At 47.4% G+C, this 27499-nt stretch overlaps 1 protein-coding gene across 7 annotated transcripts in view; it reads right to left on the bottom strand.

Moving 5' to 3' along the window:
• ACACB (acetyl-CoA carboxylase beta) overlaps positions 1–27499 on the bottom strand; it is a 104014-nt gene that overhangs the window by 14440 nt on the left and 62075 nt on the right. For 5 of the 7 annotated variants that reach the window (XM_072953647.1, XM_072953642.1, XM_072953644.1 and 2 more), the window contains exons 20-41: positions 26102–26290; positions 23975–24075; positions 22204–22292; positions 21989–22113; positions 19937–20050; positions 19633–19746; positions 18965–19054; positions 17721–17839; positions 13661–13798; positions 12153–12252; positions 11957–12064; positions 9516–9572; positions 9231–9272; positions 7892–8107; positions 6339–6494; positions 5351–5554; positions 4466–4621; positions 4146–4268; positions 3766–4035; positions 2453–2550; positions 2131–2250; positions 1296–1416 (exon numbers count right to left, since the gene is read on the bottom strand). In XM_072953647.1, coding sequence (XP_072809748.1) covers positions 1296–1416; positions 2131–2250; positions 2453–2550; positions 3766–4035; positions 4146–4268; positions 4466–4621; positions 5351–5554; positions 6339–6494; positions 7892–8107; positions 9231–9272; positions 9516–9572; positions 11957–12064; positions 12153–12252; positions 13661–13798; positions 17721–17839; positions 18965–19054; positions 19633–19746; positions 19937–20050; positions 21989–22113; positions 22204–22292; positions 23975–24075; positions 26102–26290 — 2850 coding nt within the window. The remainder of the gene's footprint in view (positions 1–1295; positions 1417–2130; positions 2251–2452; positions 2551–3765; positions 4036–4145; positions 4269–4465; positions 4622–5350; positions 5555–6338; positions 6495–7891; positions 8108–9230; positions 9273–9515; positions 9573–11956; positions 12065–12152; positions 12253–13660; positions 13799–17720; positions 17840–18964; positions 19055–19632; positions 19747–19936; positions 20051–21988; positions 22114–22203; positions 22293–23974; positions 24076–26101; positions 26291–27499) is intronic. The other 2 variants (XM_072953643.1, XM_072953648.1) reach the window with 1 other exon arrangement.

The following is a 27499-nucleotide window of genomic DNA, read 5'->3' as shown; positions in this document are numbered from 1 at the left end:
TTCTGGTTCTCGCTTCAAGAGGTATGTCTCTGGCTTCTGTGAGCCTGGTCACTTCTAAGCCATTGCAGCCACCGCCACAGCCAAAGGACGGCTAGGAGTGCGTGTGAAACTGGAAAAAGCCGAGTGAGACTTGTGCCGAGTTAACAGCATCAGGCCAACGTGTATGTGTGTATATATATATAAAACATTTACATATACATTTATATATTTTTGGAATATGTAAAAATATATGTATCTTTTTATATCTTTCAAAATGAAAAGGCATATATAGGAATATGCAGATACATATATCTCTATTTTTGAAATATATGTGAAACATACATAAATGACATCAAGAAAAGAAGCCTGAGGAAGACACTCATGGCCAGCATTTTCCACCTTAGAAACCAAAGACCCAACATTGAAGGTAAAAATCAGGCCCTGAGTGACAGTTCACCATGAAAGAGTACTTTCATTCCTCCTCTACCAGAAACAGAAAATATTTTTGAAAAGGCCAAAGTGGGGAGCAGGAAGATACAGTTTAGTACCAGTTAAAATCGGACAAAAGTTCTTCTAAACACTCAGTACCTTTTCAATAAGAGGAGATTGGACCCTGATTTCAAACCAACCAACTATACAAAGATACTTTTGAAATAACTATTAAAACTGAACCCCCCCCCCGCCAATGACACAAGTGAACTTACTTACAAAACAGAAACAGACTCACAAACATAGAAAACAAAGTTACGGTTACCAAAGAGGAAAAAGGTGGGAGAGGAGAGGGATAAATTAGGAGTTTGGGATTAGCAGATACACACTACTGTCTATGAAACAGATAAACAACAAGGTCCTACTGTAGAGCACAGGGAACTATAGTCAATAGCTTGTAATAACCTATAATAAAAAGAATATGAAAAAGAATATATATGCATATAAATGAATCACTATGCTGTACACCAGAAACTAATGCAACATTGTAAATCAACTATACTTTAATTTAAAAAAAACTGAACCCAAACTGGGTTCTGATGATATTAAAGAATTGTGGTTAATGTTGTTGGGTGTAATAGTATCGTGGTTATGTTAAAAAAAAAAAAAAACAAAAACGCAGGGGGGGAGCTTTATCTAGTAAAGATCCACACTGGGGTACTTACAGATGGAAAGATACAAGTAAGGGTTTGTTTTAAAATATTCCAAAACGGGGGTGCAGAGGGACTGGGGGTGCAGAAATGGCTCTCTTTACTTTCGTGATGACTTTGAAGTTTCTGTACTAAAAAGTTGAGATGTAAAAGAAAATAAAACAGGAGGGGACTCACCAAGCTGATGGTGACAATCTCTTCATAAGCCAGGGAGGTCTCCCCGGCAATCATGGCCGAGCCTCGCAGATTCTCTACGCCCAGACCTTCCTCCTTCCCAATGATATCCGTGATGACGTACCTTCAAGAACCAAACGCCGGTTAAAGACTGAACTCCAGCCCGGAAAAATCCAAGGTGGATGCGTCTCCAGGAGCCCAAGGAAGGAAGGATGAGCAGGTGAGGGATTGCAAGATGACAGAGCAGCCAGAGGTGAAATGAAAGCAGGAGGTCTAAAACCCTCACGATGGGCCCTCCAGTCTCTAGAAGGGCAAGTACAGCGTGAGTAATTACCACCCCTCCAACCGAAGATAAAGGTTGTCTGTTTGGAGGCTATTCTAATGAAATGTAACTCCCACCCCGCATTCCTCCAAAAGCCAGCTAGAATAGCCTTTAGTCTCCAGAGAGATGGGGGTATACATGGAGAAGCTACTTCATTCATAGTCAATCAATCAGTCAAGATTCCATGGCCATGTAAGTACACCCAACGCATCAGAGTCATAAAAGGCATGTCAGCGCATTAAATGTTTCAAGAAGTAAACTGCTGTAAAGACGCTTGTTAGATCTTGTTGAACTCGGTGTTTCTCAATCTTACTTGACTATGAGAAATGTTAACTCCCCTTCCACCTCCCCACACCAGATCACCTACTAACATTCCAGAAAACTCAGCCTGGGAAATTCTGGCTTGGTCAACCTCACTAAAAAGCCCCCATCAACCTTCCCTGGAAAAGACAGCTGGCATAGCCTTTGACATTCTCACAGAGCCCCTGCCCACATCTCCCCAGCTCGTCAAAGCACCGCTGTATCAGTTTGGCTGATGCGGCCATAGACCGTAAACCTGCGGCTCCGGGGACATTGCGAGAATCCAACCTAATTCTCCTAAATCTCCATCTTGGGGATGACAAGGATGGGTTCACCCTAAAAAAAATGCCCCAGGTGTCTAAGTACTCAGTGCCCACAATGGAAGTGTGTGTGTGTTGGGGGGTCCCACTGTACAAATACCACCACCCGCCTGAAAATACCGTCACCAGCCCAGGGGCTAAGAGACAGATTCCCCGCAAGCAGCTGGAATTAGCCACTGGAAAAATGAGGGGGCAGCCTTAGCCATTAAGGCATTTACCTGGATTCTCCTTCTTCCTCGATGTGTTTACAGTGGACGGAGTTCAGAGGGCTGATTTTCGTGTAATCTTGCGGGGTCAGGTACAGGTATTTAAATCCCTTAAAAATATACACTTCAGTGAGGCTAAGTCCAACAGCCCTACACCAACAGCCTTTTTTTAAAAATTTTTATTAATTTTTAGTTTTGGGGTGGAGGTAATTTGATCTTTTCTTTCTTTCTTTCTTTCTTTCTTTCTTTCTTTCTTTCTTTCTTTCTTTCTTTCTTTCTTTCTTTTTCTTTCCTTTCTCTTTCCTCTCCTTCCCTCCCTCCCTCCTTTCCTTCCTTCCTTCCTTCCTTCTTTCACTTACTTATTTGTTTGTTTGTTTTAATGGAGATACTGGGAATTAAATCCAGGACCTCCTGCAATGCTAAGCATGCACTTTACCACTGAGCTCTACCCTCCATGCTCTCAGTTTTTTTTTTTTTTAAATGTCAGCTTTAGGCAGAGAGGATGTTAATAACATGTTAACAACACAGTCACCTGACTGATGTTAGCACCATATTAGTAACAGCTATAAAGTGAAGGCACTGTGTGTTTTCCACTCATCCTTATAACACAAACTTTTTTCCTAGTCTCTCTGATTTAACGTTTCTTAATCATCTTTTCATTCTCTCTCCCCTATGGAGCCTTTCAGATGCTTTTTTTTCTTAATACCACCCCCCCAATAAAATGTTATTACAGGTATATTGTTTACATAATGTATGTCTGTATATGTGCGCGTGTGCTTTTTATGTGAAAAGAACAATTTGTGCCCCTTCTGGGGGAGGGGGAAATATTACCCCCTGAGAACACATGCTCTGGTTGCAAAGAATAAATCTGTCCCCCTGCATTTCACATCACAAAGTGTGTGCTTTTGTGGAATTCATTTTGCCTTTTATAGCTGGTGTCACTGTTATCTCCTCCATGACTTTTAAGAACCCCCCGAGGCCAGGGAGACGCATTCTTCACCTTTGCATCCTCAGTGTGCACTGTGTTCAGGACATGCTCAGAATATACCAACTCTGTGTTTCTATAAAAAATAACTTTTAAGAATTATTGTCCCCCTAAGGAGTCTTTTTAGACTTTTTTCCCCCCTAATCTCCAACCCCACCCACAAAATTTTAACACCAATATACTGTGTGCCTGTCTATGTGCTGTATGGATATCTGTGCTTTATACATAAAGAGCGATACCACGTTTTCCGCTCCCTTGGAGGTGTGGTTACCCACCCCTCCAATGGAAAATACAGCTCGAGCTTATGGGCTCACACTGCCACACCGGCTTCGTGATGTACCTTGTGGGGGTCTGCCGGGTCCTCCCAAGCCACCTGGAACATGTGTTTGATCTCCTCTGCGAGGCCGATACGGGCCCCGCTGTTGGCAGCGAGGTAGATTTTAGGGATGCCCTCTGCTCGGGCCATCTCGGACGCCCGCAGGTACAGAAGGTCTTCTCTGGGGCCAAAGGATCCGATTCGGAAGGTGATGTCATTGCTGATGAGGATAACGTTCCGCCCTTCCGGGTACTCGGGGGTCTTAAACCTCATTTTGAAGGCCACCATGCCCACCTGGGGAGGAGACAGATGCACAAGGAAAGCGAGTTTGTTTCTTTAGGGGGAACATTTTTTTTTTTACAAGGGTGGTTCCAGCCAGGGGCTGGGCTCTGCTGAGTTCTCACCTCGTTTCCTCCAGGAAGTCGGTTCATCTCCGCCAGCTGGCCCTGAGGGTCCAGCACCAATTCGGTGTATGTCAGGATGTCTTTGGGGTACTTGTCTGGGGAGCCCCACATTTTAAAAAGAGCCTGTAGAGAGGGGAGGAAAGAGAAAAACCGGAAGTCACCCATACAGAGGTACAGTGTGTTCAGTTTCCTTTTCTTCACAAAGACCATGTTCTTTAGAGCGGGGTCTTCAGAAGAGTAACTGAGGATGAGGGGTGTGGATGCAGGTAGAGCCTCTATGGGGACCAGGGGTGGAGCTGCATCTGAGCCCCAGAACTTGCCTGCCTGAACATCTCCGGGAAGTCATACACGTAGGTGGTCCCCAGGGACTGGGCCTGGAACCGCTTGGCCTGAAGCAGGTCCTTGGTGACGTAGGGAGTGTTGATCAGCATCCCATGCTGGGGCCCTTGTTTGTTGCCAAAGGAGTGAAACATGATCTGGACGGGAGAGAAAGAGAAACAGAGAGTGGGAGAGGCAAGTCTCAGAGAACCACGCACCTGCCCAGTTTATTTCTACCAGGTCCTTAATGAAAATGCAATGGGGTGGCGGGTCGAGGTGGAAACACAGCACGTATCACATAACAAAGTGAGTGGTCCCTGGAAGAGTAATCCTCTCTTCTCTACCCCTGTGGGCAACCAGAGCCAGGAGGGACAGTGGGAGACGTGGGCACATCGCTCCAAAGATGTAACTATCCTACAATTAGCACACACACACATGCGCGCACACACACACACCCCCCAAATAAACTAGTGTGTTCATAAAACCTGGTAAAGTCCAAGTAAGATCTGCATTTAAGTTGATAGACTAAACCAGTGTGAACTTCTTGTTTTGATAAAGTTGCTGATTATACATGATGTTATCACCGGGGGAAGCTGGGGAGAAGGGTACAGGAGAACTCTGTACTAAGTTTTCTCCTCTGTGCTAATTTGGCAACTTCAAGAGAGTCTAAGCATTTTGAAATAAAAGGATTTTACATACATATACACACACAGTCAACAGTCAACAGGCTGTTTGATTCACTTTATAAGAATCTGTTCCAAGACACGGTTGGGGTGAATACCATCTCCCTAAGTGAACTTGGGAGCTGCATTATGACTAACCACAGTTCTCCACATCTTATCCCAAACATGCTCTGACTTGACTTCTGGGGCCCCGCCCGGCCTTACATTTCCAGATCTGGGGTCGGTCACTTCTTTGTAGAGGCTGATGTCCAGGTAGTAGCCGGACTCGTTGGTGATGAACAGGCGGATGGGCACAGCGCTGTCCAAAGTGGTCTGGCGGATGTTGATTTTGACTTCAGCCTGGAGCACGCGGAGCCTCCACAAGCGGCTGCCGTAGCGCATCACCATGGAGCGCACCGCCTCTTCGATCTGCCCCAAACCACAGCGGTTTCATTTCAGAACCTGCCTCATGCACGCTGGTGACAGTTCTAGCTCTGATTATAGCACGATGATGGGATATACCGAATGCAAAACGCACAGCACGTATGTAGCAGGACAACACGCAGCATGTATCCATATTAGCTAATAACCATCAAAGGCATCATGTTAAGCATTTAAGCTCATTCTCTCACTCTGTCCCCATGATTACTCAGAGAGGCCGACACTTCTGTCCCCCATTGACAGATGAGGATACTGAGGCTGGTGAGAGCTAGTGCTTCTACGTTACACCAGCTTTATCTCCATCATGCATCCCATGCCTATGCATTTTCTCTTCTGGGAACCAAGTGGACGGGTGGAGTCGGGGCTCAGCGTGGGCCCCGTGCACCCAAATATGCCAAGCTGATGCACCAGGACTTCTTCCATCCCAGAATCACCTCCATAAACTCTGCCCCTCATGGAGAACCAGCCCGTGGGGAATGGCTCAGCCACAGACCTCAGGTGCTCCCGTCCCCTCCCCCACACACGTGCAGCCCCCCAACAGAGCCTGGAATATCAGAACAGGGACAGTCCTAAGGGTAGGGCCCTGGCTGAAATATGGCTCTAGAATTAATCGACAGGTCTCTTCTCCACCTGCAGCAGCTGAGGCTCAGTCATGCACGTACGCGTCCTGGAACCCCGGTCTCCAGCCCCGGAAGACAGTACCCCGAAGCAGGAAGGTCCCGGTGACGGTGAACCCAGGGCCTGGGGAGAGCCCCACCCCCAGAGGCGAGACCTTAGAGGGGTCCATGATGACGGTGGGCACGAAGTTGAGGAAGATGTGGTTGCAGTCGGTGCGCACGCTGGTGTTGTTGAACGCCACCTCCAGCTCGTCCATGGCCTCCAGGAGCAGCCGCTCCCCCTCGTTCTGCAGGTACTCGAAGGAGGCTTCCTGCCCAAGGAGAGAGGGGCAGCTGCTAAGGCCAGGGCCGCGGGGCCCCACCCGGCCTCAGACAGGGAGCGGGAGAGGGACATACTCCCCTCCTCCAAAAGAGCCCTGCTTCCAGAGGTGAAGGGATATCAAAGGCTGTCGCGTGTATTCAGCACATCTTTTATTTTCTGTATTCTGATGCTTTGACAGCTGGGGCCTTGCTGACCCTGGAGGGGCTGCCCCTCTGACGGTTCCTCAATTCCCAGAGACAGTAAATAACTCATCCATGAGCATGCTTTTCATGCAAACCAGCCAATCCAGAGCCCACACCCCAGCTACCTCCTTTGTCAGGCTCTCAGAAGAACCACTACCCACCTGCCCTAATCACTCCAGCGCCAGGTGCCAGACAACAGGGACAGCCCCTCTACTCAGAGCCTGCTGAAATCACTCAAGATTGCCAATCTCAAACCTGCTCTCTCTGCCTCACCTATTCCTGCAGGGCCTGCAGACTCCACAGTAAAGGCTCCTGTCCACGTATCCCCCTCACTCAGCCTCCTGACCAGCTCTGGTGTTCCCCCTGTGGCCCCTGTGGCACAGCGTGTCCCCTCCTCTTGGGATCTGTGAGTGACAAACAAACCACCTTTCCAGCGGCAACTGTCTCCTGACCTGTTGGCCTTATTGTACTTGAATGATCACAAACGCTATTAAAATACCTAGGTAACTGGGGCAGCAAAACATTGTGATTAGCTTAGCATCCATCACTAGGAGATTTCTTAAAAACATTACACGCACATGATACATCCATGCAAGGGACCTGCATGAAGGAAATCATCTTCATTAACATGGACAAGGGTCTACAGGTTAAAAAAAACCCAAGCCTTTAAATGATTTGTCCATCCTGAGCTCCCATCTGTAACATTACACCTACAACCCTATGTATGGAATTAGGTCTCAAAAGGGCCACCAACAGGGCTGACCCCTGAGTGGCAGGATTCTGGGTCCTTCCCCTGGATTTTTTGAAAGTCTTCTCAATATTGTCTACAATCTTCACAAGGATTACTTTTCTAATGCAAGAAACAATGGAAAATGATCATGCACTCAAACAGGGGAAAAAAAATCCCCTTAACAAACCAGGGTCTTTCTTTTCTATCCTCCCAATTCTCTTCCCACACAGAGATCTTGGTGACAGAAGCAGGAATTCACACGACACCCCACGAAAAGAGGCCATTTCAGTGTCCACCTCCGGCCACCCCAGACTGGAGCAGCAGTCACGAGGGCAGGGCTGAGCATGCCCCGTGCACCCCGCGATCCCCGGCGCACAGCCCAGGGCCTGACCCAGGGCAGGAGCTCAGTGGAGGGAAGGCCAGCATGTGAGCGACAAGTTCAGGAGGTGCAAGGAACACGCCGCGACGTCCTACCTTGGTGATCAGGTCGGAGTGCCTGATGATGACGCGGATGAAGAACCTGTGGTCGGTCACCTCCACGCCCTCCTTCACTCTGGCGGCGCCCAGGTAGAGGTGCATCTTGTGGTTGGCGCAGGGCATGGCGGTCACGTCGAAGTTCCGCAACCGGCTGAGCTCCAGCTGGAAGGCCAGGGCCGGCTCCAAGTGACGGTAGATGCGGTCTTCCGCAAACTGCAGGCCGACCGGAGAGAGAAACCAGACGGACACACAGGCACACGCGGAGCTGGGTGCTGGGCTGGGTGCCTGCTTGATCCATGCCCCACTCTCCTGCACCCCCTGGTGTTTTAGCAGGTTTAGTGCTCAGGAATGAAGCATTCATGGTGTCCTCTAATTGTGAGCTCAAGAGATCTGGGATTTCGCAAAGGTCTGGAGGAGAGCCAGGAGTGTGGAATTGTGCTGGCATGACCTTCTTGGCCCTGGGGCAGCCTAACTAGTTCCCAGCATCTGCTGGCACCACCTGGCTGTTTTCTGTCTGTCACAGCACAGAATATTTCCCAAGAAGTCACTAACCCCTGATTTCCTTGTAGACACTGGTCCCCAAAAGGAAGAGAATGATGGAGCTGGAGACTGAACTGAAGAGAAAATGAAGAAACTAGAGAAAGGATGAGTCTTAACTAGGAAAGTCAGACTTTGGATAAATTAAAATACAGGGTTTGGTGGCCTCCTGGATCTGTGCTGGCAACAAGCCCACGTGTTCTAGAACAGGGATGGGCAAACTTTTTCTTAAAAGGGCAGAGGATTGATGGATTATACTGTCAGTCACAACCAGTCGGCCCTCCACCATGCGGTCTGTAGATTCCGCATCCGCGGATTCAGCCAACCTCGGAGATTCCGTCGGTGGTTGGCTGAATCCGCGAATGTGGAGTCCGCAGATACGGAGGGCTGATGTACCCAATTCGGCTGCTGAAGCAAAAAAGCCACAGGAGACAGTCAGTGATTAATGGGCATGGCCTCTGTTCTCATTAAACTCTGGTTATAAAAACAGGGGGCCTGCCTGCAAGCCATGGTTTGCCAACCATTGTTCTAGAAGAACATAAGAAAAAGAGGTTGGGAGAACCATCTCACTGAGTTACACCAGCAAGTACAAAAGGCATCCGGGTGAGAAGAAACCTGGAGCGGAAAACACAAGGTTTGAGCTCCACATAGAAACCCAGGGCTCTCACTGGAAATACCATCCCAGAGGAAGGCTGGGGTCTACACAAATTTGCACATTCTAGAATATGGGGAGACCAGAAGGACTGGGGACCACATTCTTCCTGAATACCAAAGATGCCCGGGGAGCTCTTCACCCTACCTTGTCTCTTGCTCTGAATGTGAAAAACTTGGGAAATTCTTTCTGCGAAAAGAAATCCATATAAAAGACAATTAAATCAAGCAAGACCCACTGAAATCTCTGTATACCTGTTTTGTGATTTTTAGCCAGAACCCAGTCCCCTTACAGAAGGAATCATCGGAAAGCCGTCTCTCCTCTAGCCACTGATCTTTTCCACCCCAATCTACAGAGTAAACGTCAAACAAATGGCCCTGGGTCTTGAAGGAGGGGAAGGACTCACACAGGTGCGTTGAGAATCGGACTGACCTCTTGGGCTATTAGGAATGTGATTCTTCGGAGTCCACAATTCACAAGGATGTTTTTCTGCATTAAAAGCCAAACACACAAATGGAATCATACTTGGCCACAAAAAGGAGTGAAGGCCTGATGCACCTTACCACATGGAAGAACCTTGAATGCATGCTAAGTAAAAGAGGCCAGTTCCCAAAGACTTCATACTGTATGAAATCCCATTTATTCCATTTATGTGAAATATTCAGAATAGGCAAATGCATAGAAACAGAAAGTAGGCTAGTAGTTACCTAGGGCTGGGGAAAGGGTGTTGGGTTGAGGGGAAAATGGGGTGACTGCTAATGGATACCGGGTTTTTTGGTGGATGTGAAAATATTCTAAAATACAATGATGGTTATACAAATTTATGAATATATAATAGTCTCCCCTTATTCATGGGGGAATATATTTATTCCAAGACCCCCGGTGGATGCCTGAAACCACGGATAGTGCCCAACACTGTATATATACTATTTTTTTTCAATACATACATACTGATGATGAAGTTTAATTTACAAATTAGGCACAGTAAGAGACTGACAGCAATAATAACAAAATAGAACAATTATAGCTATATACGGTAATAGAAATTATATCAGTGGTCTCTCAAAACATTTTCTTGCACAAATTTACTGCCTTTTCCATCTTAACTAAGCCCTTATCACTCACTGTGGCTGTAATTTTTGTCGTTTGGGGTGAGACAGCACAACTAGCATTCATTTCTTTTTCCTCCTTTACAATTTCATGGACGGAAGATTCATTCTTCCCGTAGCTCTCCGCAACAAAGCTGACAGTTTTTTTTCTTTTCCCCTGTCTTATGAAACCAAGGACTTCCACCTTTTCACTTAAAGGAAGCACTTCACGGCTTCTCTTTGGCATGTCCGAATCGCCAGCATCACTACTTTTGCACTTTGGGGGCACTATTAAGTAAAATAAGGGTGACTTAGCACAAGCACTGTGATATCACCACAGTTGACGGGATAACCGAGCCGGCTACTAAGTGACTAATGGGTGGATACCCTGGACAAAGGGACAGTTCACATCCTGGCAGGACAGAGTAGGATGGCAAGAGATTTCATCATGCTGCTTAGAATGGTGCACAACTTAAAACTTACAAATTACTTATTTCTGGGGTTTTCCATTTAATATTTTTGTACTGTGGCTGATCGTGGGAAAATGAAACTGAAAAACAAAACTGCAGGTGAAGGGACTGCTGTACCGAGAAGCAATGAACTGTACACTTTAAATGGGGGAATAGTGCGTATGTGAACTATAATCAATAAAGCTATTAAATATATATATATATGGGGGGGAGGGTATAGCTCAGTGGTAGAGCCTGTGCTTAGCATGTACGAGGTCCTGGGTTCGATCCCCAGTACCTCCATTAAAATAAACAAACAAACAAATAAATAAATACCTAATTACCCCCCAAAGAAAAAACTCATTAAAAAATATATTTTAAAATATATGTATTATATATACACATATATATATTTTTTAACATTTCATGAACTCTTTAATGAAATTGGCATTAAGTGACCCTTCTATATTATGTTATTTAAAAAGACAAGTTGAGTAAAAAAGCCTGACAGAAAAGTACAAACTGTATGACTTAATTGATACAAAACTCAAAAACAGAAAAAAAAGAATAGATATTGTTGGAAGTCAGAATAGTAGTTGATAATCTCCGGCCGGGGAGAGGTAGTCATGTAAAGGAGGCTCAAGAAGGGGCCAGAGCAGTCTATAAAATGGGCTGCTGAGATTTTTAGCTCAGAAATTAATCAGATCTGCCAGGCACACTGTCTGGCTGTTAGTTTTTCCAACTGTATACATGGGAAAACTAAGGATCAGAGAGGTTAAGTAACTTGCCAGTGGTAACACAGCACCTTCCCAATATTTCTACTACCTATGCTTGCCAAGCTGCTCCACATCTGTTTGCAGACAGGATCCCTGAGCCTATGTAACAGCTGTTCCCACTGCTGGGTGAGCATCCATGCTGGCAACGGCCACCACATGTTTATAAAGCCAACCCACAATTATTTGCATACGCAGTTGTTAATGTAAGTGACCATTTAAAAATTGTGAGTTTTCTGGCTTATCCCAAGAAAAACATTTACCCCAAACTCCAAAACAATTTATTGAATGTGTCTTCTGGGCTAAGTGGTGTATGTACTGTGACATCTCATCATGGCAACATCCGCGTAGAGAGAAATGCCACCCCTGTGTGACTGAGGAAGAGGCTGAGGTTTTGCCACGTTCTACTGCGGTGCCCAAGGTCACCGATGCAGAAGAGCTAGGATGGGGAGCCAGGTCTGCAGCTCTGAAGGACTCAGCAGGACTCCGGGCACACAGACACTTCACCAAGATAGTCCCTCTTCCTTCTCCAGGGACCCAGAACCAGAGGATGCCCAGCATACCTTGGACTGCACAAATGTCCGGAAAATCGGCACCAGCTGCTCGTCCTCCAGGTGGTCCGCGTACTGGATGGCCACGTTCAGGATGTGGATCGGCTCTTCTCGGAGACTCTGGGAAAGGAAACCAAGGGCAGGCAGTAGAAGGGTCCGGGGCCCCAGCCCATCCCCTCCTCAGCTTGCTCCCTGCCCAGACACTGACCTTGCTGTCGTCCTCGGAGAACAGGGTAGTGCGGGCCTTGCTGAAGAGGGGGGTGTCCTTGGGCACATTGGTGAAGCAGGAGATGACCTCATCAAAGTTTCTGGGGGTGCAGAGCAGAGAGAGAGGGTGAGGGGCTGCTGCCCCAGGAGGTCACAGGTCAGACCGGGACCCTCCCTCTTTCCCAACCACCACCCTGTAAGCGCATCCAAGCCTGTGCAGAGCTCATGCGATTCCTGGCAAGGCACCATCGATGGGGTTCTTCCCAAAAGGGAAGAATGAATCTCCATGGTCTGAGATGGTGAATAGCGAGGAGGGTATAGCTCAGGTGGTAGAGCCCATGTTGAGCATGCACGAGGTCCTGGGTTCAATCCTCAGTACCTCCTCCCAATATAAATAAATAAACAAACAAACTCAGTCACTCCCAGCCCCCTCGTAAAACAACAGAAAAAAAAGCAAAATGCGAGATGGTGAATAAAGGAAAGGATTCCAACATTTTGGGGCATCGCTGGGGTCCCCTTTTTACTGGCTGGGAGACCCCTACAACCTCATCTCATCTCTCTGAGTTAACTGAAGATAACAAAAGTATTCACTGCACCTCCCGAGGCTGTTGTGAAGATACAAGATAACTGCGGGGGGGGGGGGGGGCAGGAGGGGACAAATCAGGAATATGAGATTAACAGAGACCCACTACTATATATAAGATATAAAACAAGGACCTACTGTATAGCACAGGGAACTATATCCAATATTTTGTAATAAGCTGTAATAAAAGAGACGATATATGTGTGTGTAACTTAATCACTATGCTGTACAACTGAAATTAGCACAACAGTGTAAATCTATCATACTCCAACAGCAACAGAAGAGAAATAGTAAACCAACTTGTGAAAAAAAGATACAATATAATCGAAGCCTGATGCAGAACACACAGGACCAAGCTGAAAAGAGGGCAATAATGCTGATGTTTTTGACCATGTTTGACTGTGTTTTTTACACATTAATTACAGTTTAAAATACAGTATTTTATATGTATTATCTCATTTAATTTTCCTGGTGACCCTATGAAGGAGGTCTTTCTCAATGCCCATCACACAGATGAGAAAGCAAAGGTACAGAGAGGTTCAATACTTTGTTCAGAGTCTTACAGTTTGGAAGCAGCGCAGAGCCAGAATTCAAACGCAGGGGGTGCTGATGCCCACACTCTCTGTGATATTATTAATCTGTTATTATTTTGTTTTAGTTTTTGGGGGAGGGCAGGAGGTAATTAGGTTTATTTATTTTTGGAGGAGGTTCTGGGGATTGAACCCAGGACCTCATGCATGCTAAGCACGCGCTCTACCACTGAGCTCTACCCTCCCCCGATATGTTGATATTAACTTGCTGTGTCACGTGTCTGGGTCGCCCCGACCCGTGTGTGCAGTGTGTGCAATGAAGGGGTGGGGGGGTGGTCAAGCTCGCTCAACCCTTCTGCTCAGTGTGTTCCAGGGAGACCAGGCCATGCTGGGTACCTGGTGAAATCCTCGAATCTCTGGAAGGCGACCATGGCTCCCATCCGCTGGCACAGTGGGGAGAAGCCACTGTCCATGAAGAGCTCCGTGCTGTGTCTCAGCAGTTCAGGGTTGGTGACGCTGATGGGGGCGGCCATCCTGCGGGGGGCATGGGGACAGGGAGCTAGGGATGAGGCAGCTGCTCCCAGATCTGGCCCCCAAGAGCCGTTCTTGCTCTGGAAGCTTCGGTGAGCCAGGACTGCAAAGAGGGGGGCTCAGAATTGGGGGTGGAGGGAACAAGGTGGAGGCCGGGGGCTGGGGAGTCTCGTCTGATTCCCCCAGACCTGGCTGCAGACCAAGAACTCAACAGATGAATGAATGAATGAATGGTACACGCAGGCATACCGATCCAGTCCTAACATGGTCCCCAGACTAAATCCACACTAGTGAACTCAGCCACAGAGAAGGAACTGCCAGCATCAATTTCTCCTGGAGAGCCCCAGCCCCCGGGCCTGCTAAGGGCCCAGGCTTGGTTCTAAAGGACACTCCAGGCCTCTGTTCCCTGTACCCCTCCCCTCCATCAAACTGCACTCAGGACAGGTTCAGAAACCACAACTGAGCCCTAGGCCAGCAGCGCACTGGAGCTGAAGCAGGTACTACCCCCAGGACTGCATACCAGGAGCAAATCCAAATGGGTGCCCTGGGTGGTTAGAGCCAGGCTCTGGTACTGAGCGAAGGAGGGGGTGTGCATCAGATCGGGGGGTGCAGACAAGAGTCAACAAAGCACGAAGCCTGAAGTTGCTCTCCTGAAAAGGACACCTGCTTGAAAGGCTGGGCCTAGGCTGGTGTCCAGGAAGTCCAAGAGGGTTCCCACCATCCCCTAAATGATGAGGGCGGCTCACTGAGCCCAAATTGTTTGTACTGTGTAGTTTCTGCTGAGCTTTCCTTCTGGACTCGAGGATTTTGGTACGTGCTAAGCAGAGGGTGCCTATGTGACCAGCTCTCAGAGAAAACCCAGGGCGGCGAGCCTCTGAGCAGCTGCTGGACGACACTGCACACACACCATCACGACTCAGTGCACATCCTGGGTGACTCCAATGGGATGGGACTCTTGGGAGCTTGCGCCTGGTGTCCTCCGGACGTGACCCCAAGTCCTTTGCTGACCAGGCTTTGTGTCTTTCGCTATAAGTCATAGTGGTGCGCGTGACTCTAGGCTGAATCCTGGAAACCTTCCTAGTGAACTATAGAAATTGCAGATGCTCTTGGGGATCCCAACCCCGGTGAAGCAGGGCCTATCTGTGCCTTCCTGTTGGATATCGCAGAAATCATCAGCCGGGCCCCCTGCTCCCAGATAGCTAAATGCAGGGGTGACCCTGGCTGGGCAGCACGAGCTGAATTTGGCCCACAGATGGACTCTCTGGCTCTAGATTGACTGATCTATTCAGCACTTTCTTCTTGTACAATATATTCTTGTTGCTTATCTATTTTGTACACAGTAGTTTGTATCAATCCCATACCCTATCTTGCCCCTCCCCACTTCATTCTCCCAACTGGTAACCACTAGTTTGTGCTCTGTCCTATACCTGTGAGTCTGTTTCCATTTTGCTCTATACATTCATTTGTTTTGTTTTTAGGTTCCACATATAAGTGATATCATACAGTATTTGTTTTCCTGTCTGACTTACATTATTAAACATTCTCTGGGTCCATCCACATTTTGCTGCAAATGGCAGAATTTCATTCTTTTTATGGCTGAGTAGTACTCCAGTGTGTGTGTGTGTGTGTACACCACATCTTATTTATCCATTCATCTGTTGATGGACACTTGGGTTGTTTCCCTGTCTTGGCTACTGTAAACAATGCTGCTATGAACATTGGACTATGTGGTACCTTTGATATATTCCTATACATTAATTAGCTATCTACACTGGAAAGTTGAGGATTTTTTTTTTTAAGTCTAGATTTCCTGCTTCTCTTGGGAAAAAACATGGAAAGGTTTGGCCTCACTGGGCTGATTTTCTGGAACTAGGGCAGGAGTCCCTCAGGCACAGCCATGCTCTTGAGTTCCCACCTCTGGCTGTGCTCAGTGTCCCTTGGGTATGGAACTAAATCCTGGCTGCAGGAGGCCATGCTGGCTTCTTGTCTGACCTTCCCTCTGGTCCCATGACCCAATTTACAACGTGTCTGGCTCTACAGACACAGGTGCAGAGGGCCCAGCCAGGCCCCACTGGGAGCTGAGACAAACTATTATGTATAAAATAAGCTAAGAGGATATATTGTACAATACAGGGAATATAACCAATATTTTATAACAACTATAAATGGAGCATAACCTTTAAAAATTGTGAGTCACTATTCTGTACACCTGTAACATATATCAACTATACTTCAAAAAAAAAAAAGATAGAGAGAAAGCACTAACGCTGTTGCCCGTATAGATGTTAAGATCGACTCAATGTCCAAATTCTAATGAGACCGTTCTAGCCCCAGGCAAGGCCTTTGGGAACCCCTCTGAGAACCAGAAACAGAGGGATGAAGAAAAGTACAAGAAAAGGCTCCAAATCCCAGGGAGACATCGTTGCTTCAGTAGAAGGTGTCATACTCTACCTGAAGGGAATGGTACCTTGGGCGCGGAAATAAGATGGATTGGAAAAGAGAAGGTGTAGCAGCACTATTCACAACAGCCAAGACGTGGACGCCACCTAAGTCTCCATCGACAGATGACTGGAAAAAGAATTTGTGGCATATACATAAACACACACACACACACACACAATGTAACATTATCCAGTCATAAAAAAGAATGAAATTCTGCCATTTGCAGCAATATGGATGGACCTGGATTATCATACTGAGTGAAGTAAGTCAGACAGAGAAAGACGAATATTATATGATATCATTTATATGTGGAATCTAAAAAACAATACAAATGAACTTATAAAACAGAAACAGACTCACAAGTACAGAAAATTTATGGTTACCAAAGAGAAAAGGGGTGGGGGGATAAATTAGGAGTATGGGATGAACAGATAGATACTACCATCCATAAAATAGATAGACTTAACAAGGACTTACTGTAAACACAAAGAGCTACATTCAATATCTTGTAATAACCTATAATGAAAAAGAATCAGAAAAAAAATATATAGAACTGAATCACTTTAGTGTACACCTGAAATTAATGCAATGTTGTAAATCAACTAAACTTCAATTTAAAAAAGAAAGAAAGAAAAGGAGATGGTGAGGGGCAACAAAGACACACCAGGATGTCTCCGGGTGAGAATCTCATGAGGATGCAAACAGGCCAACACGTGTGGCCCGGCTGCTGGCTCCAGAGAGCCCTCAAACACTGTAAAGAACTTTGAAATGAGAACACAGCCTGGGCTCAAATTCCCACAGTTTGCAAGCGAAGACCTTGGGGCTCCTCAGCTGTACAACGGAGATGAGAACACATTTGGGGGTGACAGATGGTGAGGGCTGAACGAAATTGCGTGAAAGCACTTAGCATAGAGGTGACCCACATCCTGCGGTCAGATCATAATAACAGTATCAGTCTGATCATCGCAGGGATCTTGTGTTCATCTACAGCTTTCTGCGTGTGAGGCACTGTCCTAAAGGCTGCAGGTGACTTATCTCATTTACTATTCATCGTGGTCTTGGACAACCCTGTCCAACAGAGCTTTTGGTGGTGATGGAATGTTCTGGAACTGCCAGAACCGTCCAATATGGCAGCCACGAGCTGCACGTGAGCCTGTGTCAACTGCAGAGTTAAATGCAGCTTGTGTGACCGAGGAACAGAATTTTTAATTTAATTCTCGTGCATTTTAATTTAAATATCCCATGGGTGGGCAGTGGCTACCAGACTGGACGGTGCAGGTGTAGGAGGTAGGCTGTGGGTTATTTCCATCTGACAGATGACAGGATGGAGATTTGGGGAGATGCCAGGGTAGGAAAGTGGTGTCCTTGAGGTCTCCCCAGCAGCGTTCCCAGACATACCTGCTGGGTCCCTCCAGAAACAGAACTACAACCATCAGGGAGGAAAGAAACCCAAGGCACCCCACAGGTGGGTACCACTCTGTACCGGTTTGGGTGGGAGGAGGGCAGCATGAACTGGAATTCCACCACACAGGTGCCATCTGGGAGCTGCCGGTGCTGCAGGCTGTTTAACTCATAGGCGATGTAGCCCCTCCGCACATAAACCTAATGAAACAGAAGCACAGAGGGCATAGTGCCCCAAAACCTGAGAAAACTCAGGCTGGAGGGTACCAGGAACGATCTCGAAGCGATCCCTAAGCAGACGTTAAGAGCAAATTTGCTCACTTTTCAGAGCGTTACTTTCTCTGCAAAGGGCTAGAGAGTAAACATTTTAGGCTTTTGTGAAATACATCATCTTTTTCACAACTACTCAACTCTGCCGTTGTAGCCCATTAGTGCCACGGACAATATGTAGATGAATGGGCGTGGCTGTTTCAACAAAACTTTATTGACAAAAATCAGGCAGTGGGCCAGCTGCGGCCCATGGGCTATAGCTATAGTTTGCCGAGTCCTCCTCTAGAGTAATGTTGTCCAGAAGAACTGTAACACGGGCCACACATGCAATTTTAAATTCATTTCAAATTTTCTGGTAGCCACTTTAAAAAAAATGGCAACAGGTAAAAATAAGTTAAATAATATATTTCATTTTATTCCCAATGCCTAAATGATTATCATTTCAACATGTAAGCAATAAAATTAAGGCATTTTAAATTCTTTCTCCATACTGAGTCTTTGGAATCTGAGTCCCCTGAATTCAGGAAGACCAGAACGGAAGCAGAAAACCTGGCTCTGATCTGGATTTTGCCACTGGTCATGCTTATCTCTGCCCGACACATAGGGAGGTCACCTTAAATTGTCACCTAGGCTCCTTCCACCTCTCATAGCTCCAAGTAGAAAAATTTTCAAAGATAAATCAGAAAGTCTGGATGAAATGCCTCAGACTTGGCCGCTGGGAGTTAGTATTTAACTCTGCCCTGCCCGGAAAAGGCTGGGATGGCACACAAGAGAGCAGAAGTTACCAGCAAGGACTCTGGGCCAAGACAGACCCAATGTGGATCCCCGGTCTCCCACTGCCTAGCTGTGTGACCTCAAGCAAGTTGCTTCACCTCTGAGCCCCAGTTCCCTTCTCTGTAAGATGGGTGTAAGTTACTGGACCTACCTTGTAGAGAGAATGATAAGATCACGTTTGCAAGGCATGGGGCCCAGGGTTAAGGGTGCAGCGGGCGGGCAGTGGTGCTAGGAGGGCGTGGTCAGTACTGGTGCTGTCCCAGGGGCCTCTCTTCTGCTTACCTCCAAGGATGCCATGCAAACGATTTTGTTAGCATGATAGAAGAAAGTTGGCAGGACGTCAAATATGGTCGTTTCTGAGAGTATTAATTTCTGCAGGACGTGGAAAGGGAGAAAAAGGAAAAGTGAGCAAGTTTTAACCAACACTCAGAGAAGCCGGAGGGACGGGAGCAGGAAAGAGAGGTGGGTCCTTTTGTTATCAGGAGATGCTGCTGGTGCGCCAGACCCACGAGATCTGAACATGGAAGCAGTTCTGGGGTGACTCCTCTCCCAGGGCTCACAGCTCCAGACGTGGAGGAGGTGCTGGAAGCTTGTAAATGAACCAGATTTCGGGGTTAGGGAGCCCTGAGAAGATGAAGCCATGAGCCAGCCATGTGAGTGCTCGCAATTTCCAATAAGCCCCAGCACAGTGAATTTTTAAAATCACACCTCCTACGAGAGGAGGCTTTGAGGCGCTGTCCATCCTGCAGGACAAAACCTCTCCCAGAGCCTCCCCGGGGGCCCCCTCAGGCAGCCCCGGCCACAATGCACTAAATCACTGGTGTTTGCAACCGCGCTCTGCACCCAAGCCTAGCACCTTGAGGGCTAGGGGAGCCCGCTTCCCACCCTCAGGCCCCACTTGGGCCATTGCAATAGCTCTGTGCAAAGTGGACGGATGGTGACAGCCTCACCTTGAGGTTTTCCGGGCAGAACTGATGGCCGTACAGGTCGATGGCAGACAGGAAAATGGACTCCACCTGGTTGTACCTCAGCTCGTAGGAGGGGAGGTGGGAGGCAATCAGGACCTGCAGCGGGAGGGGATGGAGGGGGTGGGGTGAGCCACCCTCACCGGGGAGAAACCAAGAGCCGGGCCCTGCGGGTCGGACATGGGACAGCAGCAGAGGGGCTGCGTGCAGTGGGGGCCAAGTGTGGGGGGAGGACAGCACTCTTGACCCCCCCCCCCCGCACAGTGGGGACCACAGTCCACAACCCTACCTGTCTGGCTCTGAGGGCCACTTTGCAGTGCTCGGTTTTGCTCAGCTGAGTGAGCTCGTTGAGGATGGAGGTCAGCTCATCCGACAGGGAGGGGTCTGGACCACAGAGCTCATCCTTTGGGAGATAGAAACAAAATCCAAATGGCTCCGCCACAGCACAAGGAAACGTGCCAGCACTCAGCCTTGGCCAGGGGTGTGGCCGTCCCAGCAAACCTGCTGCTTGGTCCTCTGAACACACCTAGCACAGCCTGATACACACACCCTTAACCACTCTCCACCAGGGACCCTCCGTTCATTCATTCATTCACCCATTAATCCAGCCCGAACATGCCCTAAACTCCCAGCACAAAGAAAAATACATCTAAGTGCCTGCATCACTGTAATAGGTTCTTACAATGGCCAGACAAGCAGCTAGACCCTTTCCCTTCATTTCCAGGTGTGCTTTGCTCGACAAAGGCTCAAACTTAAAAAAAAACTCCATCCAAAGGACGCACTTTCAAAAGCGTTATATTATTTTAGCAATGGAATTTCCCCCAAGACTGGATGCATCCCTGGGCATAGTAAATTCCTAATCCTGGCTGCCTGTTGCAATCACATGGGGCAGCTTCGGCCCCAAATTTAATCATAAAGAATTTCAAAACTACACGAAATCAGTACATTGAGAACCCTATACTCACCATCTAGATTCAGCAATTGCTCAACTAATACTACATTTGCTCTTTTCTAACAAGCATACACGCATGCCTGCGCGCGCGCACACACACACACACACACACATTCTTTTTTTGAAAATCGGTTGCAGACACCATGACCCTTTCCACTATTTCAGAATGTACCTCCTTGAGAAAAAGAGCTTCTCCAGCTAACTGGAGAACTGTTAAAACACCCCAAGAAATGAACACTCAACCAATAATATTATCTAATACACAGTCTTTGTTTAAGATTCCCATCAGAGGAGCTTTCAAAAAGTTCTAATGCCTGGGCCCCACCCCCAGAAACCCTGGGTTAATGAACCAAGGGTGGGGCCTGGGCATCTGTATTTTTTTAAAGCTCCCCTACTGCCACCCCAGGTGATTCTCAAGTGCAGCGATGATTAAAATAGTCTCATACCGCACTAGGTTTTTAAATGATTCTTTACAAAAATATCAATATTTATGAGTCTACCTTGTTAGGATGTTCACTGTTCTATAAGCCCAGGACCAAATCCGGCCCACTGCCCAGTTTTGTAAATAAAGTTTTATTGGAACACAGCCACGCACATTCATTCACATATTGTCCACAGCTGCTCTCATGCTACAATAGCAGGGCTGAGTAGTTTCAGCACAGGCTAGAGGGCCACAAGCCTGAAATATTTACTCTCTGGCCCTTTACAGAAAAAAAGAAATCTGCCGACTCCTTCTTGCTATCAGCCAAGCCCGCGTCTCTGCTACGATCTGTTCCTCTTACATTTTCCAAGTCATATTAAGGGAAAAAAATCTTTAGCTATAAAGGAGGGCTAGTTACTACCTAGCAGAAGTAAGAACAAAGAAATTCTATGCTTCTCCAAGAAGGCAAAATGAAAGATCTATTGCAAAAGCCTCCAAATCCAATGTCCCCTGACTAATAATAGCTCGGCAGGACTCTGGAGCCAGGTTGTGGGTTCAAATCCCAGCTCTGCCCTTACAAGCTGGGTGCCCTTGGGAAAGTGACTTCACCTCTCTGTGCTGTCAAAGGAGGGTGAGAACAGTACCTGCCTCCCTAGGATTGCCGGGAAAATGAAATGAGTCAGTATTTCAAGTCAGGAGCACCTGGCACATAGTAGGTGCTTTGTGGGTTTGTCATGATAATCCCCAGGGGCTGACAAAACCCACCCACTGCCTGGTTTTGTAAACGAAGTTTCATGGGGACCCAGCCCCGCCCGTTTGCTTGCACTGTACAGTGGGCAGCTTTGAGAGGTCAGGAGCCACCGTATCATGGGCAAAGTCTAACATATTTACTCTCTGGCCCTTTTTGGAAACAGTCGGCAGACCCTGAGCTACCCCGCTCTGGGTAAAGGGCGCCCTTTCCTGCTTACGATCAACATGATCACCAGTTGGTTCTTCTTGGCCACCTGCGCGTGGGAGAAGATGCAGTCCAGCACCTGCGACATGTCTGGCTTTAGCTGCTCCCTGAGGTTTATCACACACTTGTCGTAGTGGGCTGGTGGGAGACAAAAGGCCATGTGGGGTAAGGCCGGGGGCCCCCCTGCCCCCGCGGATGGTCACCAGTGCCAGTGGCGACGACTCTTGCCTTGTTGGAAATGGTGCTCAACCAGTAAATATTTTCGCAGGAGATCCAACACCACCGCCTTCATATAGCCGCGGGTCCCGCTGCGGTATCTGGGGAGGGAGGGAAAGCTGCCTTAACGATCAAGGCCACTTCCTGGGGTGCCTGAGGCATCTACAGCCAGGGCTTTTATGACTGAAAAAGGAGAAAACACTCATTAAGAATCTGGAGGAGGGGAGGGTAGAGCTCAGCGGCAGAGCGCATGCTTAGCATGCATGAGGTCCTGAGTTCAATCCCCAGCACCTCTGTTTAAAAAGATAATTTAAAAAAATTTTAAAAAAGGAATCTGGAGGCTGCACCCCCTAGTCCTTAGGTCTGGGAGGGAACGTATGAGTTGGTTCATTTGTGTTCATCCTGCAGGCCAAAGAGAGCAATGACTTGCCAAGGTTATGCATCCAACCAGACGCCTGAGTCTCTGAACCTCTGGAGGGGGCCTGCCTGTCCCCAGAGAGGAGGGAAAACACTTACAGAGTTGGGATGCTGAAAGGGGCCACCCTTGCATGCATGGTGGAAAACAAAAATTTTCAGTTAACCATCCAAGCTATCAAGACAGTTTGGAAAACAAAACAAAACTTAAAAGACATTTGCCAAAAGACCCCTGTGTAAATTTCACTTCCCTGTTTAAAAATGAATTGTAACCTGGATGTTCCTTAAACCATTTCCTCTTCCAAATGATTTCAGAACACAGGGAATTGAGTTTCTGAGAGCATGCGATGCTGAATTTTAGGGAAGTTGAGACCAGCTTCACCCCAGCATCACCAAGTGACAGCAAAAGAACAGGAAAATAAAATCCTCTTTTATTCAAATATAATGTGAAAAAAAAACACATGTACACAACATAGGACAGAGCTTTGAGATGCATGTTTAACACAAAAAAAAATTTGCTAGGGAATTCACCTAGCTTATCATTTGTTCATTTCTTCGAGGCATTTCTCTGATGCTAAAGGATGGGTTTAAGGTTAGCAGTCGAAGTGTTCTGGGGGAGGAATTTCCCCACCTCCAGCCCTGGGCTATGAAACTCTCACTTTGCAGGGAATCCAAACTCAAATCTCTTTCCTCAGCTATAATCCCATATTGTCAGTATGAGTCCCCATGAGCCAGGGAGCTCCCTGAAAAGCAGGGCTGTCTCCTACAGTCTTACATCCTCTGCATCTCTGGTAGTTTCATGCACATGGTGAATATGTGCTGAATTAATTTGTTCTAGTCTGAGAGTGTTTGGATTCTATCCTTAGAGGCAAAGCTTTCTTGCTAGACAGAGTTACCACGAAAAAGAGCAGTTCTTTATCATCAGAATAGTTCTCCCCTCTCAAGAACTACTTGAGATAAAATACATAAATTCTTCACCCACTCCTTCTTTGCAACAATCTCCCAAAACCGCAAGAGATAAGGTGCATCATCCTTTATGGCCTATGAAGCCATTTCATCCCATTGTCTCATAATCAATGGTACCAAGGACTTATCACTTGTCAGAACTTCACAAAAATTAATCTGCTCGTAACTCAAGATGATTTATCGTGGGTGAAGTGTTTTTATTTCCATTTTACAAACTGGCAAACTGAGATTCACAGAAGTCAAGGGCTGCTGTTAGGAAAGGCTGTGCCAGGGCTATAACTGGGGCTTCGGACCTCATGCACCATCTGTTGGTTTGAGCCTGGCTTTAGAAGAGCATCACCCTGGGGCAAGACCTGGCCCAGTGAGTGTGACAACCATACCCCACAGAGGGCCCAGGACTCACCTCTGGACCAGCTGCACGATGCTCTGGGTGTTCATGAAGAAGACTTCGCGGTCAGCCTTCCGCTGCAGGGTGGCCGCATGGCAGTCCAGGATAGTGGCTATCTGGACAGAAAAACAGGACAGGTCTGGCCACCCACAACCACACAATCCAGTTGCCACACAGAAGTCAGCGGGAGGACCCACCACAGGCTTCCATGAGGATCCCACCCAAAGCTCATTCAAAAATTAATATTTCCACCCTCAGTGCCCTCTTGTAGTAGGGAAGAACAAATCTGACTCCATATTAGATCTGTTCCTTTAGCTCTAACCCTGTGCTCTGTTTCCTGGGCTGAGTCCTGCTGGTTCTGCACCTTTTGTAAAAGAATGTTGCCTAGAACCTGAAATATATAGGAGAGTCCATTCTCAAGGCTCTGACCTTTAAGGGTATAACACTTTCCCATTCATACAGAGAAAACAAGTTACAGAATAGAAAATAACATTTGGAGGTTTACAGGGACACCATGACCTGACCCACATGGACAGCTGCAAGAACAAAGGATTCCGACACCAAGAAGCTTGGAACAACCAACCACACCCCTTCCCCCTTTTTAGTATAAAAGGAGCCTAAATTCTGGCTTGAGGAAGATGGTTCTCTAGGACATTAGTTTCCCATCTTCTCAATCTGCTGGCTTTCTGAATAAAGTCATTGATTCCTTGCCCCAACACCGTGTCTCCTGATCTACTGGCCTGTTGTGTGGCGAGCAGAATGAGCTCGGACTCGGTAACACGCTGGCCACCCAGAAACAGCTCTGTGCGTGCCACTCAATGTATGGCTTGAAAATTCAAGCGCTCAGAATGGTAACAATCACATAAAGACATACACATGTTCGTATCATCCCTCTCCACAAATACGAAGGCTCTGGAGAAAAAGAAAGTAATTTCCAACCCCAGGGAGCATGAAAGTGTTGGGTTGGATGGGGGTCCTATTTTTACAATTAGATTCCATGCCATCACCCTATTGTCTGTGGCCAACAAAAATACATTTGATGCAAAACCTGCATCAATGACAAATTCCAACATGTGTTTTTCTCAACTAGGGTCCTTTAGAGCTTTGTTTGCATGAATTTTTCAGTTGAGATCACATTTCTATACCGTTATATTCCCTTCCCTCCTTTTAAAATATACAGTTAACTCAGTGGTTGATAGTATATTCACAGAGCTGTGCAACCATCACCACTATCTGACTTTAGAGCATTGTCACCACCCCCAAAAGAAGTCCTCTAACCCACAGCAGTCCCTCCCCATTCCTCCTGCAACCACTCATCTATTTTCTTTTCTCCATGGATTTGCCAACTCCGGACGTTTCCTATAAATGAAATCAGGGAACATGCGGTCTTTGGTGACTGGTGTCTTTCACTGAGCGTCATGTTTTCAAGGTTCATCCATGGGGGAGCACGGATCAGTATTTCACTCCTTTTCACGGCTGAACAATATTCCAACCCAGAGGCTGACTCTGGGAATAAACTGACCCACCCTGACCTCTAGCTCCCCAAATCACTAATGTGTGGGTGGGGAGATGACAGTAGCAGGAAACCCTTTTAACCAGACAGAGGGCACGAAGGTAAACAGGCAGAGGGGACTCTTCCTAATGCAGATTTCCTTTAAAATGCTTGATAAAAGCATCCTCCACTCAAAAAAGAACAAAATGAGGCCGACGTAGAATTATTAGAGACTTTTGATACCACCCTGGAGTGGTTTCCATTCTTATAAAGTAGTATTTACACAAAGAGCCGCAAGATTACCCCCTTACACAAAGCAGATGGGGAGAATCAATGCTACAAACTGTAAGAAAAACTCACAATCTCCTCTATTATTTCAGCCAGTGGAGTTTTGGAAAATGCTCACTCTATCTGCAGCAACTGCTCACTCCTGTTCTGAATCCAAGTTTTACGGAGGGAGGGCTAATGATTGCTTATGTTCATCTAAACAGCTGTCTTTGGGGGACATGCTGGGATTCTGCAGAGAAGGCATGAAAGAAAACAGCATCTCGGGCTGTACATGGGTCTCACGAAGCCCAGTTTGATCAGAGGCCAGGTGTCAGACTGACCGGGAGCGGAGTTCCAGGCGGGGCTGGCGGCGGGGCACGCACCTGCTGGCTAGGGAACTGGCACAGCACCGAGGTGATGTTGCTGGCGTACTGGGCCATCACCCTGCGGACCGCCTTCTCCACAGGGGCAGGGATGCGGCCTGACAAGCTGGTCATGGTCTCCTGCAGCTCCAGCAGCGGCAGCGACGGGTCCCGGAGGGTCATCAGGAGCTTCTGTACCCAGTCCTTCAGCTGCAGCGGGGACCATGGTGTCGGCCTGAGGCCCTGCAGGGGGTGTGGCCACTGCCACCCACCAGAGGGCTCCGACACTCAACCCGTCCAGTCCCCGTGCACTTGTTTCCAAAGATATAGAGCCAGGATTATGGGGACTAGTCCTGAGTGGATGGCCCCCTGACCACAGCAGGAATGAACACCCAGTTTCCCCACCCAGAAAGGCTGCACTCCCCTCTCCGTGAGTCCAAACAGCCAGTGTGGGCTGAGGACAGAATATAAGGCCCTGTGAAGAGCCAATGTTTGTGGGACACTCGCTTAGTGCCAGACACGGTCCTAAGACCTGCATGTGCACGTTCCCATCTGATCCTCAGAAACAACCCGACGAAGGAGGTATATCATCATTCCCATTTTACAGCTGGAGAAACCGAAGCACAGAGAGGTTAGTTAAGTTACCCAAAGTCACCCAGCTAGTAAGAAGCCACATCGGGGTGCAAACTCAGGCAGACTCAGAGACTGACCAGCTATACTCCACTGCTCCCGGTCACCCAAAACGTTGATGGTCTTTGAATGGGGAGGATAAGGGTGCCAACCCCATAACATGGTTGTTTAAGGTTTAAAAATGAAATCATGCATGCCCTGGTAAGTGGAAGGACTGAAAAAATGTTGCAATTCTAACAGACAATTAGGCAGCATCGCCTAGGGGCTAGGAGCATGGACGCTGGAGCCAGAGGGCCAGGGTTCAAGTCCCCTCTTTGCCTCTTCATGGGTGAAACAAGGCAAGTTTCTTAGCCTCTCTGTGCCTCAGTTTCGTCACCTGTAAAATGGAAATAATAACAGTTCCTACCTCATAGGCTGTTGGGAGGATCAAATGACTTAATGAGTTTTAAGTGCTCAGCGTAGTGGCTGGCACATAACACGATCGAGATGAGGGCTGGTTGTTATTATCAGCGTCACCACTGTCACCATGACTGGCTATTCTGGGACGGTCTGCAATGCAGCCGAGTTTTAAGGCTATTGATGCTGAGTTTAGCAGCATGGGTCTTCCATGGAGGTCTGCAAATCTGAGAACTACTTCTTCCTCCATAGACAACGGGACCCTGGGGTGATGAATAGAGTGGTGCTTCTGGACAAAGTCCCTTCCTTGCTGTGTCTTTAAGAGGGTGACCCACCCTCGACTCCTTTCTTAACTTACTACGTGAACATCCTCAGTGTTGAGCAGAACCGAAC

Source organism: Vicugna pacos, chromosome 32 (genome assembly GCF_048564905.1).
Source record: "Vicugna pacos chromosome 32, VicPac4, whole genome shotgun sequence".
Taxonomy (NCBI): Eukaryota; Metazoa; Chordata; class Mammalia; order Artiodactyla; family Camelidae; genus Vicugna; species Vicugna pacos.
This window is presented reverse-complemented; position numbering and strand designations above follow the sequence as displayed.